Source organism: Bombina bombina, chromosome 3 (genome assembly GCF_027579735.1).
Source record: "Bombina bombina isolate aBomBom1 chromosome 3, aBomBom1.pri, whole genome shotgun sequence".
In the NCBI taxonomy this organism is placed as follows: domain Eukaryota; kingdom Metazoa; phylum Chordata; class Amphibia; order Anura; family Bombinatoridae; genus Bombina; species Bombina bombina.
Window position 1 is genome coordinate 1,287,705,709 of NC_069501.1, and position 12,628 is coordinate 1,287,718,336.

The window sequence follows — 12,628 nt, forward strand, 5'->3', positions numbered from 1 at the left end:
CATCTCCAAATGCCTATTTTATAGTAATGATAATATCAACTAATAATATGATTTAAAGCAAAAAATCTATTTTCCGAAGACCTAAAGATACTTAAGGTGGATACTATAGAACGTGGAGGGGGGTACAGTCTTGGAGGGAGACTTTGAGCTATGGAAATCATTAATAATTACTAAACTCTAGTGTATTTCTAAACAACTGAAGTAATATTGGTGTATGTAAAATGTCTAACTGTGTCCGAAATAGGTATAACCACAAAACGTACCCCCCTGGTTACTATTGCTGCTTCCCTATACACTGCTGGGGGCCATTCCCGACATATACTAGTAAGTATGTTATGTGGACACAGTAATATCTCCTAGAAGTATTCAAGGAAAATGCACATGAACTCTATGTAGATCTATAGCAGTCTCAAAATGACATATAATACATGGAATAATAGAACAAGATAATATGGAACATCTAGAAAGAACAGCATCAGGTTAAGAGGTAGAGTATCTAACTAAACACCAGCACAGAATAGTAACGAGAGTAAAACAAATACAGATAACCACAGCTACCCCATGTAATTTGAAGGAATACACACAGTTGTGTGGCGAAGATAATAACTCTAAACTAATATGAACTGTTACTGTCTTATAAACATCTTATATATATGGATCACATTATATCATCCTAGTCACAAAAACTAACTCCATGTCAGACTGAGATTAAGGGGCTAACATAGGCAAGGTTAGAATAAGTGCTAGCAGTAACAAACCCCCCCCCCCTATGCTGTAAGGCTGCTTCAGTAGACTTCCCCTAACTAAACGTCTCATATAAATAAACATTGGAGAAATAGTTACCTAACTATAGTCTGCTATCCAACTTCAAGCAGGAAATATGTTGAAAAACAATAGTAATCCTTGCCCATGAGATAAGAGAAATAATAAAAAAAAACAGTCTGCCTACTGGGCAAGAAATAAAACAGAATATCAAACTATGTCCAATGTTCCCCTTAGTGGGGTCTCAGCCCAATGACCTTCTTAAATGCGGGCAGAGGGGTCCCACCTCACAGTTCCTTAAAGTCAATGCAGGCTATTGTCAAAAGCTTCGTAACCGTTTCTTTAACCTATACCCATAGCAGATATTACTTCAGTCTCCGGTAGTCGCCCGAAGGGGGAGAGCATGGGGATCTGAGTGTATAGGCTCGCTATATCTCCTCCACGACATAGGCCTGGAAATTGGTAAGTTTCTACCCAGCACTGGGGAGCTGAGCACAATTTAACTATGCAGCTCTGCTTGTTTGCTGATGTTTCCTTAGGATTATCCGCATAGGTATTCACCTCCGTACCTCTAACTTCCTCTGATATCGACACAGTGCATCTAAGGTTCAGGACTCTCGTCCTGCCTAGCGACAGTTCACCGCACGGGCCGCGATGATCAATGGAATTTCCTGTGAAAACGCCAGCCACTGCCGGTGGTACAGTATTCTCCATCGCCTGTTGAGATTGTAAACGGATTACAGTTTCGTGGCAGTTAGATTCTCCAGCTTATAGCTTTCTGACTTTTCAGTCGACTTTGTTATATGAAGGTTAGAGAGTTGACTTTGAAGTCCATCAGGTATAGATGAAGGATCTTGTTTTCCACTAATGGGTTCTAGTTCTTCGCTGCCATCTTGCATGCCATGTGAGGGGGAGACCTTTTTGAGGAGTTGCGTCAATAGTAGGCTCAGTTCTGAGTAGTGGTCTTCCAAGACCTCACAGATATTCTCTTTAAACTTGTGCAACACAACATCCCTAGCTATGTGGTAGTAACTATGGGGAAAATACCCTGCAATTACGAGGAAAGTTCGTGTCCACACAGTCTCGTCAGATACTGTAGGTCTCCACCCTTTAGGCTGCTGAAGAAACTCAGAAATTAGCAAATAGCAGATTTTTACTCCGTAAAGGGCTAAAAAATGTAGTTATCTCAGACCCCTAGAGTTATTAGTGGATTAGTTTGCTATAAAATTGGATATATACCCATTATTGATCAGTTTAAGCAGAGGAGCTCTCAGCATGTACGTCTGTTCCTCTTGTTAGTAAGCTCCGCCCCCCCTAACTGTCGATATTTTAAAAAAGAAACCTTCCTGTGGCTGGAAATAACAAAAGTAAAGGTACGTTGGAGAGGGGGTGGTATGGCAAATGAACTGGACCAAAGAGAACTTAGGTGGATTCATACATTAGACATTTGCACAATGGGCCCTTAATAAGGACACTGGAATTTCTGCCTTTGTCTAGTATCTTTTGTACTTATGTATTCAAGGTGTCTATCCATGATAATTATATACTGTATACTTTTATTTTAAATGTTAGTCTACTAATTTAGATGGCAGTTAAATTTATAAGAGACACCTTTACTATTAACAATAAAAAAGTTGATTGTTGAGAAGTTATTAAGAACGATGCATCGTATAATTTGAGACTGCAATGGCTTATGGTGCTGATGTCATTAGGACAACAGTAAAATGTATAATTGCTTCTTAGAACAACAGCTCACGGTGCCAATGTTATCATGACAAAAATACTTATATATTTTTTAGGATGTACATATTTTAATGTCATCTAGCCTTTTTTGGCAAATATTATTGATCATGCAAAAGATTCGCTAATATTGTTGATTATAGGAATGAGATCGCTCAATTTTTATGTTCCGTTGTCATTCAGCTCATTCCGGCAATTGTTGCCAATGATACAAATTAACTTTTTTTACAAGGATGCTCATCATCGATTGGACAGATATACACACGTGATCGGAAAAAACTAAAACGGACCTGATTGGGAACTCACGCAAAGGAAACGGCTGGAAAGGGAACTGAAAAAGTTCACGCTCAAGAATAGGTTAAAATAATTTCAAATATATGAATTTTGATTGGTTGCTGATAATCAATTTATTTTTTTAAGTAATTTTAATCTTTGTTAACAAAGTCACATTTCATAGAGATACATACAGTAATTATTTTCATATTAATGTTTAAATTGAAGTCTTTTAGATTGATAATGTTTGTGTTTTATAAGTTTTATCTCATTACAATGGGTGTAAATCTGACCTCAGCCAATGAGGCAACAGATAGTGTTCACCATTGTATACTTAAAGCCACCTGGGTTGCAGAATTTTATGCAACTTTTGAAAGCAATTTAACTCTGAATGTTCTTGATATGGACGGTGTTATCCATTGAAACGCGTTGGGCACTATAAAGCTACTTTTTTTATATACAAAAAGCTGGTGAATGTTTCCTTGAACACATAGGAGCCATTTATCCCAAACCCCTCTGTGAGTATCTACACTTTTTACTATGGTGTATGGATGCAACACACCAATGTGATATTTCTAATCAGTAACAGGAGCCACTATACCCTGACGAGCGTTTGAAGAAAACGTGGGGTCTACACAGTGAATCTCCTGGGACCTTTGGTGAACCAGCGTCGCCTTCTGCAGACACAAATCTATTGAACAGCCTTTTGAGACACTGTGGGAAGGTAGCGGTTCTGCACCCAGAGGGGAGTTAATATCCATATTGTATATTCTACTTTTTTATAAACTACATGCAAGCTACATTCTAGGATTAGATGGAAGAGAGTTGAAGAAACGTATAGAGAGAGACTACACTCAGGCTAAATACTAGCACTAGATAGAAGAGAAGTGAAGTTAAATTATAGAGTGAGAGACTACACTCAGGCTAAATACTAGCACTAGATAGAAAAGAAGTGAAGATAAATTATAGAGTGAGAGACTACACTCAGGCAACATACTAGCACTAGATAGAAGTGAAGATAAATTATAGAGTGAAAGACTACACTCAGGCTACATAATAGCACTAGATAGAAGTGATGTGAAGATAAATTATAGAGTGAGATACTTTGGGCTACATACTAGCACTAGATAGAAGGGAGGTTAAGAAAGAGTGTGTGTGTATATATATATATATATATATATATAAGTCCAGAAGAGAAAAAAAAAAAAAAGGCACTCACTGTTCACAATAAAACGTAGCTTTTAATAAATATCAAAAAATTAAAACGACATAACGTTTCGGTGTTCACAAAACACATTTGTCAAATGTCACAAAGTTATAGACAACCTAATGCCCAACAACTCACCTGTTGGGCATTAGGTTGTCTATAACTTTGTGACATTTGACAAAGGTGTTTTGTGAACACCGAAACGTTATGTCGTTTTAATTTTTTGATATTTATTAAAAGCTACGTTTTATTGTGAACAGTGAGTGCCTTTTTTTCTTCTGGACTTGTGGATTTCGTTTAAGTGCACCCTGGCTGCTGTACAGACTGTTTGATGTGCTGATCCGTTTTTGGGATACTATATATATATATATATATATATATATATATATATATATATATATATATATATATATATATATATATATATATATATATATATATATATATATGAGAAACTACACTACACTCAGGCTACATTTTAGCACTAGATACAAGAGAGGTGAGACTACACTTCAGACCCCAAAATTAAAGAGAAACAACCAAGACAAGGAAGAGACTACTTAACTAAAATGAGAGAACAATAAACACCTGTAATGTCTTATCGAGACAACATCAACACTACACATTAAATAAAACATTGAGAGAGATCATCCAAGCCTAGCACCTGTATACTGCAGGTCCTTAATCTTATGCACTTGATTTCTCCAACATAGGTGTGTCCGGTCCACGGCGTCATCCTTACTTGTGGGATATTCTCTTCCCCAACAGGAAATGGCAAAGAGCCCAGCAAAGCTGGTCACATGATCCCTCCTAGGCTCCGCCTTCCCCAGTCATTCTCTTTGCCGTTGTACAGGCAACATCTCCACGGAGATGGCTTAGAGATTTTTGGTGTTTAAATGTAGTTTTTATTCTTCAATCAAGAGTTTGTTATTTTAAAATAGTGCTGGTATGTACTATTTACTCTGAAACAGGAAAGAGATGAAGATTTCTGTTTGTAAGAGGAAAATGATTTTAGCAACCGTTACTAAAATCGATGGCTGTTTCCACACAGGACTGTTGAGAGGAATTAACTTCAGTTGGGGGAAACAGTGAGCAGACTTTTGCTGCTTGAGGTATGACACATTTCTAACAAGACTCTGTAATGCTGGAAGCTGTCATTTTCCCTATGGGAACCTTTAAGCCATTTTCTTAGTTTAAGTAAAAGAATAAAGGGCTTCATTAGGGCTTAAAAAACTGGTAGACATTTTTCTGGGCTAAAACGATTACTTTACTAAGTATATTTGGCAGATTATTACTTTTAATAGTTGTTAAATCTTGGGGATTGTTTTAATAAAAACGGCAGGCACTGTATTGGACACCTTTTTCACTGGGGGCCTTTTCTAGTCATAGACAGAGCCTCATTTTCGCGCCTCTAATGCGCAGTTGTTTTTGGAAAGCATGGCATGCAGATGCATGTGTGAGGAGCTAAGAACCACTGAAAAAGCTTATAGAAGGCATCATTTGGTATCGTATTCCCATCTGGGCTTGGTTGGGTCTCAGCAAAGCAGATACCTGGGACTGTATAGGGGTTAAATGTAAAAACGGCTCCGGTTCCGTTATTTTAAGGGTTAAAGCTTTCAAATTTGGTGTGCAATACTTTTAAGGCTTTAAGTTACTGTGGTGAAATTTTGGTGAAATTTGAACAATTCCTTCATACTTTTTCACATATTCAGTAATAAAGTGTGTTCAGTTTGAAATTTAAAGGGACAGTAACGGTTTTATTGTAAAACGTTTTTTGTGCTTTGTTGACAAGTTTAAGCCTGTTTAACATGTCTGAACCATCAGATAACGATGTTCTATATGTATGAAAGCCAATGTGTCTCCCCATTTAAATATATGTGATATATTTGTGTCATAATGTCCAAACAAAGTAGGGATAATAATGCCATAGATATGATATTGCCCAAGATGATTCCTCTAATGAGGGGAGTAAGCATGGTACTGCATCATCCCCTTCTGTGTCTACACCAGTTTTGCCCACACAAGAGGCCCCTAGTACATCTAGTGCGCCAATACTTATTACCATACAACAATTAATGGCTGTAATGGATAATTCTATTGCATGCATTTTTTTTCCAAAATGCCTACTTATCAGAGAAAGCGTGATTGCTCTGTTTTAAACACTGAAGAGCAAGAGGACGCTGATGATATCTGTTCTGACATACCCTCACACCTATCTGAAGGGGCCAGGAGGGAGGTTTTGTCTGAGGGAGAAATTTCAGATTCAGGGAAAATTTCTCAACAAGCAGAACCTGATATTGTAACTTTTAAATTTAAATTTCAACATCTCCACGCACTACTTAAGGAGGTATTATCTACTCTGGATGATTGTGACAATTTGGTCATTCCAGAGAAATTAGGTAAGATGGACAAGTTCCTAGAGGTTCCGGTGCCCCCCGATGTTTTTCCTATACCCAAGCGGGTGGCGGACATAGTAAATAAGGAGTGGGAAAGGCCCGGCATACCTTTTGTCCTCCCCCTATATTTAAGAAATTAGTTCCTATAGTCGACCCCAGAAAGGACTTATAGCATACAGTCCCCAAGGTCGAGGGGGCGGTTTCTACTCTAAACAAACGCACTTCTATTCCTATAGAAGATAGTTGTGCTTTCAAGATCCTATGGATTAAAGGTTAGAGGGTTTGCTTAAAAAGATGTTTGTTCAGCAAGGTTACCTTCTACAACCAATTTCATGCATTGTTCCTGTCACTACAGCTGCGTGTTTCTGGTTCGAAGAACTAGAAAAGTCGCTCAATAAAGAATCTTCGTACGAGGAGGTTTTGGACAGAGTTCAAGCTCTTAAATTGGCTAACTCTTTTTTATTTTAGATGCCGCTTTGCAATTAGCTAGATTAGCGGCGAATAATTCAGGGTTTGCTATCGTGGCGCGCAGAGCGCTTTTGCTTAACATCCCTTTCAAGGGTAAAACACTGTTTGGCCCTGACTTGAAAGAGATTATTTCAGACATCACTGGGGGAAAGGGCCACGCCCTTCCTCTGGATAGGTCTTTTAAGGCTAAAAAGAAGCCAAATTTTCGTCCCTTTCGCAGAAACGGACCAGCCTCAAATTCTACACCCTCTAAGCAAGAGGGTAATACTTCTCAAACCAAGCCAGCCTGGAGGCCGATGCAAGGCTGGAACAAGGGTAAGCAGGCCAAGTCACCTGCCACTGCTACCAAAACAGCATGAAGTGTTGGCCCCCGATCTGGGAAGGATCTGGTGGGGGGCAGACTTTCTCTCTTTGCTCAGGCTGGGGCAAGAGATGTTCAGGATCCTTGGGCGCTAGAAATAGTTTCTCAAGGTTATCTCCTGGAATTCAGGGAACTACCCCCAAGGGGAAGGTTCCACGGGTCTCAATTATCTTCGAACAGGCATTCTTACACTGTGTAGAAGACCTGTTAAGCATGGGAGTGATTCATCCTGTTCCATTAGGAGAACAAGGGATGGGTTTTTACTCCAACCTGTTCATAATTCCCAAAAAAGAGGGAACATTCAGACCTATTTTAGATCTCAAGATTCTAAACAAGTTTCTAAGGGTTTCATCATTCAAAATGGAAACCATTCGAACGATCCTTCCTACCATCCAGGAAGGTCAATTCATGACCACGGTGGACTTAAAGGATGCGTACCTACGTATTCCTATCCACAAGGACCATTTTCGGTTCCTAAGGTTCGCCTTTCTGGACAAGCATTACCTGTGGCACTTCCATTCGGATTAGCCACTGCTCCAAGGATTTTCACAAGGGTACGAGGGTCCCTTCTAGCGGTGCTAAGACCAAGGGGCATTGCAGTAGTACCTTACTTGGACGACATCCTGATTCAAGTGTCGTCTCTGTCAAAAGCAAGGGCTCATACGGACATTGTCCTAGCCTTTCTCAGATCTCACAGGTGGAAAGTGAACATAGAAAAAAGTTCTCTGTCCCCGTCAACAAGAGTTCCCTTCTTGGGAACAATAATAGTTTCCTTAGAAATGAAGGTTTTTTCTGACAGAGGCCAGAAAATCAAAACTTCTAAGCACTTGTCAGGTACTTCATTCTGTTCTTCTTCCTTCCATAGTGCAGTCCATGGAAGTAATAGGGTTGATGGTTGCGGCAATGGACATAGTTCCTTTTGCACGAATTCATCTAAGACCATTGCACCTGGGCATGCTCAGACAGTGGAATGGGGATTATACAGACTTGTCTCCGACGATACAAGTAGATCAAATAACCAGAGATTCACTCCGTTGGTGGCTGACCCTGGACAACCTGTCACAGGGAATGAGCTTCCGCAGACCAGAATAGGTCATTGTCACGACCGACGCCAGTCTGGTGGGCTGGGGCACGGTCTGGGAACCCCTGAAAACTCAGGGTCTATGGTTTCGGGAAGACTCTCTTCTCCCGATAAACATAATGGAACTGAGAGCGATATTCAATGCTCTCAAGGCTTGGCCTCGACTAGCAAAGGCCAAATTCATAAGGTTTCAATCAGTCATCATGACGACTGTTACATATATCAACCATCAGGGGGTAACAAGGAGTTCCCTGGCGATGGAGGAGCATCTGGGGGAGTGGGAACTCCATCTGGAAATCTTTGCCCAAATAACTCAATTATGGGGCATTCCAGACTTGGTTCTGATGGCCTCTCGTCAGAACTTCATGGTCCCTTGTTACGGGTCCAAATCCAGGGATCCCAAGGCGACTCTATTGGATACAATAGTAGCACCTTGGATCTTCAACCTAGCTTATGTATTCCCACCGTTTCCTCTCATTCCCAGGCTGGTAGCCAGGTTCAATCTGGAGAGGGCTTCGGTGACCTTGATAGTTCCTGTGTGGCCACGCAGGACTTGGTATGCAGACCTGGTGAATGTGTCATCGGCTCCACCATGGAAGCTACCTTTGAGACAGGACCTTCTTATTCAGGGTCCATTCGAACATCCGAATCTGGTTTTCCTCCAACTGACTGCTTGGAGTTTGAACGCTTGATTTTATCAAAGCGTGGGTTTTCAGATTCTGTAATAGATACTCTTATTCAGGCTAGAAAGCCTGTAACTAGAAAAATTTACCATAATATATGGAAAAAATATATCTGTTGTTGTGAATCTAAAGGATTCCCATGGAACAAGATAAAAATTCCTAAGATTCTTTCCTTTCTACAAGAAGGTTTGGAGAAAGGATTTTCTGCGAGTTCTCTGAAGGGACAGATCTCTGCTTTATCTGTTTTACTTCACAAAAGGCTGGCAGCTGTGCCAGACGTTTAAGCGTTTGTTCAGGCTCTGGAGTCTTAATCTAGTTCTTTCAGTTCTTCAAGGGGTTCCGTTTGAACCCTTACATTCCATAGATATTAAGTTATTATCTTGGAAAGTTGTGTTTTAGGTTGCAATTTCTTCCGCTAGAAGAGTTTCTGAGTTATCTGCTCTGCAGTGTTCTCCGCCCTATCTGGTCCATGCAGATAAGGTGGTTTTTACGTACTGAGCCTGGTTTTCTTCCGAAGGTTGTTTCCAACAAAAATATTAACCAGGAGATAGTTGTACCTTCTTTGTGTCCGAATCCAGTTTCATAGAAGGAACGTTTGTTACACAATTTGGACGTTGTCCGTGCTCTAAAATTCTATTTAGATGCTACAAAGGATTTCAGACAAACATCTTCCTTGTTTGTTGTTTATTCTGGTAAAAGGAGAGGTCAAAAAGCAACTTCTACCTCTCTATCTTTTTGGCTTAAAAGCATCATCAGATTGGCTTATGAGACTGCCGGACGGCAGCCTCCTGAAAGAATCACAGCTCATTCCACTAGGGCCGTGGCTTCCACATGGGCCTTTAAGAACGAGGCTTCTGTTGATCAGATATGTAAGGCAGCGACTTGGTTCACTGCACACTTTTACCAAATTTTACAAATTTGATACTTTTGCTTCTTCTGAGGCTATTTTTGGGAGAAAGGTTTTGCAAACCGTGGTGCCTTCCATCTAGGTGACCTGATTTGCTCCCTCCCATCATCCGTGTCCTAAAGCTTTGGTATTGGTTCCCACAAGTAAGGATGACGCCGTGGACCGGACACACCTATGTTGGAGAAAACAGAATTTATGTTTACCTGATAAATTACTTTCTCCAACGGTGTGTCCGGTCCACGGCCCGCCCTGGTTTTTTAATCAGGTCTGATGATTTATTTTCTTTAACTACAGTCACCACGGTATCATATGATTTCTCCTATGCAAATATTCCTCCTTTACGTCGGTCGAATGACTGGGGAAGGCGGAGCCTAGGAGGGATCATGTGACCAGCTTTGCTGGGCTCTTTGCCATTTCCTGTTGGGGAAGAGAATATCCCACAAGTAAGGATGACGCCGTGGACCGGACACACCGTTGGAGAAAGTAATTTATCAGGTAAACATAAATTCTGTTTTCTTGTTCCACAGTGTACGCCCGTGACAATGGATCCCCACCACGAGTTTCTGAAGTCAGGATACAAATCAATGTGGGGGATGAAAATGACCACATTCCGCTTTTTCAGAGAGAATCTGTTTCCTTGGAAGTACCTGAGAATCAGGACCCCATTGTCCTGTGTACCCTGAGTGCCTGGGACCCTGATACAGGGGAGAATGGGCGATTGAAGTACAGGCTCATTGGTGAGTACCTAGTACCCGTAAAGGTCATGTGTCCCTGCTGCTTGTGCCAAACAGCACTAAACTGCCACTGAATAACCATAACTTTACTGGGGTGCTGTACACTCCCCTCCTGTTACATATACATAGTGGTGATTAGTTATGTTTACCTAATACATCATTATATCAATACCATATTATATAAAGCCTTGAATAAACTAGATTTAATATATTTGCATGTCTATTGATCAAAATAAAGGTCTCAATCGTCTTTTATACCATTGTTTTTTTTTTTCATTTGCTTAACAACCTATTCTGAGATACTAAAAAACCACCAATACACTGGTCATAAAAAAAAAATGGGGTAGGTTGTGCTTTACACCTGATTACATTTTTGAACGCTTATAAAATGGAATTTGCATGGGCTTTTTTCAGTTATCTTGTAATGTTTACAGTCGCCTAGATTACAAGATTTGCACTATAGAGGGTGCGAAACGAGCGCAACAAAAACCCTCCATATCGCTACCATTACAAGTTTCTGAAAAGCCGCCTTGTGCGTGCGATATGGTGGCGATAAGTTCCATATCGCACAAAATCCAAGGGCTGCTTTGACGTGCTCGTGCACGCTTTCCCTATAGACATCAATGGGGAGAGAATGTTAGAAAAAAACGTAACACCTGAAGTGCGGAATGAAAAGCTCCGTAACGCAGCCCCATTGATGTCTATGGGGAAAGAAAAGTTATGTTTAAACCTAACACCCTAACATAAACCCCAAGTCTAAACACCCCTAATCTGCTGCCCCCGATATCCCTGCCACTAATAAAAGTTATTAACCCTTATTCCGCCGCTCCCTGACATCGCCACCACTATAATAAAGTTATTAACCCCTATTCTACCGCACCACAACATCGCCAACACAATAATAAAGCTATTAACCCCTATTCCGCAGCTCCCCGACATCGCCGCCACTAAATAAAGTTATTAACCCCTAAACCTCTGGCCTCCAACATCACTGCCATTAAAAAAAACTATTAACCCCTAAACCACCAGCCCCCCAAAAAACTAAACTATTAACCCCTAAACCTAACAACCCCCTAACTTTAAATTAAAATTACAATATCCCTATCTTAAAATAAATAAAAACTTACCTGTGAAATTAAAAAAAACTAAGTTTAAACTAATAATTAACCTAACATAACTATTATACTAAAATTAAATAAAATTAAACTACCAATTAAATAAACTAAATTATACATTAAAAAAAAAACTAACACTACTAAAAAAAATTGTCTAAAATTACAAAAAATTAAAAATACTAAATTACAAAAAATAACAAACACAGCTCTTTTACATGTAAAAAAATAAAAATACCCCCCCAACAGTAAAACCCACCATACAACCAACCCCCCAAAATAAAAAAACCTAACTCTAACAAAAACCTAAGCTACCCATTGCCCTGAAAAGGGCATTTGTATGGGCATTGCCCTTAAAAGGGCATTTAGCTCTTAAAAAAGCCTAAACCCTAATCTAAAAACAAAAACCCACTCAAAAAAAGTAAAAAAAAAACGCTAACCCCTGACGATCCACTTACAGTTTCAGAAGTCCGGACATCCAGGCGGCGAGGTCTTCATCCATTCAGGCAGCATCTTCTATCTTCATCCAGGTGGCATCTTCTATCTTCATCTCGGCGGAGCGGGTCCATCCTTGAAGACATCCTGCATGGAGCATCCTCTTCATACGGTCACCGGCGTACACTGAATCTTCAATGCGAGGGAGCCTTTTCAAAATGATGTCCCTTGCATTCCTATTGGCTGATTTGATTTTTGAAATTCAAATCAACCAATAGGATGAGAGCTACTGAAATCCTATTGGCCGTTCAAATCAGCCAATAGGATGAGAGCTAATAAAATCATATATATATATATATATATATATATATTGTCCACTGATATCTATAGATACCCTGACATAATTCCCCCTTCCAATTTTAAATAGATATAGGACACATGTATTTGAATTGGATTAAAGTCAGTGGTA

The 12,628-nt window shown here is 39.9% G+C and overlaps 1 protein-coding gene across 1 annotated transcript in view; it reads left to right on the forward strand.

Moving 5' to 3' along the window:
* Nucleotides 1–12,628, forward strand: part of LOC128652759 (protocadherin-16) — a 342,864-nt gene that overhangs the window by 213,827 nt on the left and 116,409 nt on the right. Inside the window, exon 13 of the mRNA XM_053705690.1 lies at nucleotides 10,406–10,615. Coding sequence (XP_053561665.1) covers nucleotides 10,406–10,615 — 210 coding nt within the window. The remainder of the gene's footprint in view (nucleotides 1–10,405; nucleotides 10,616–12,628) is intronic.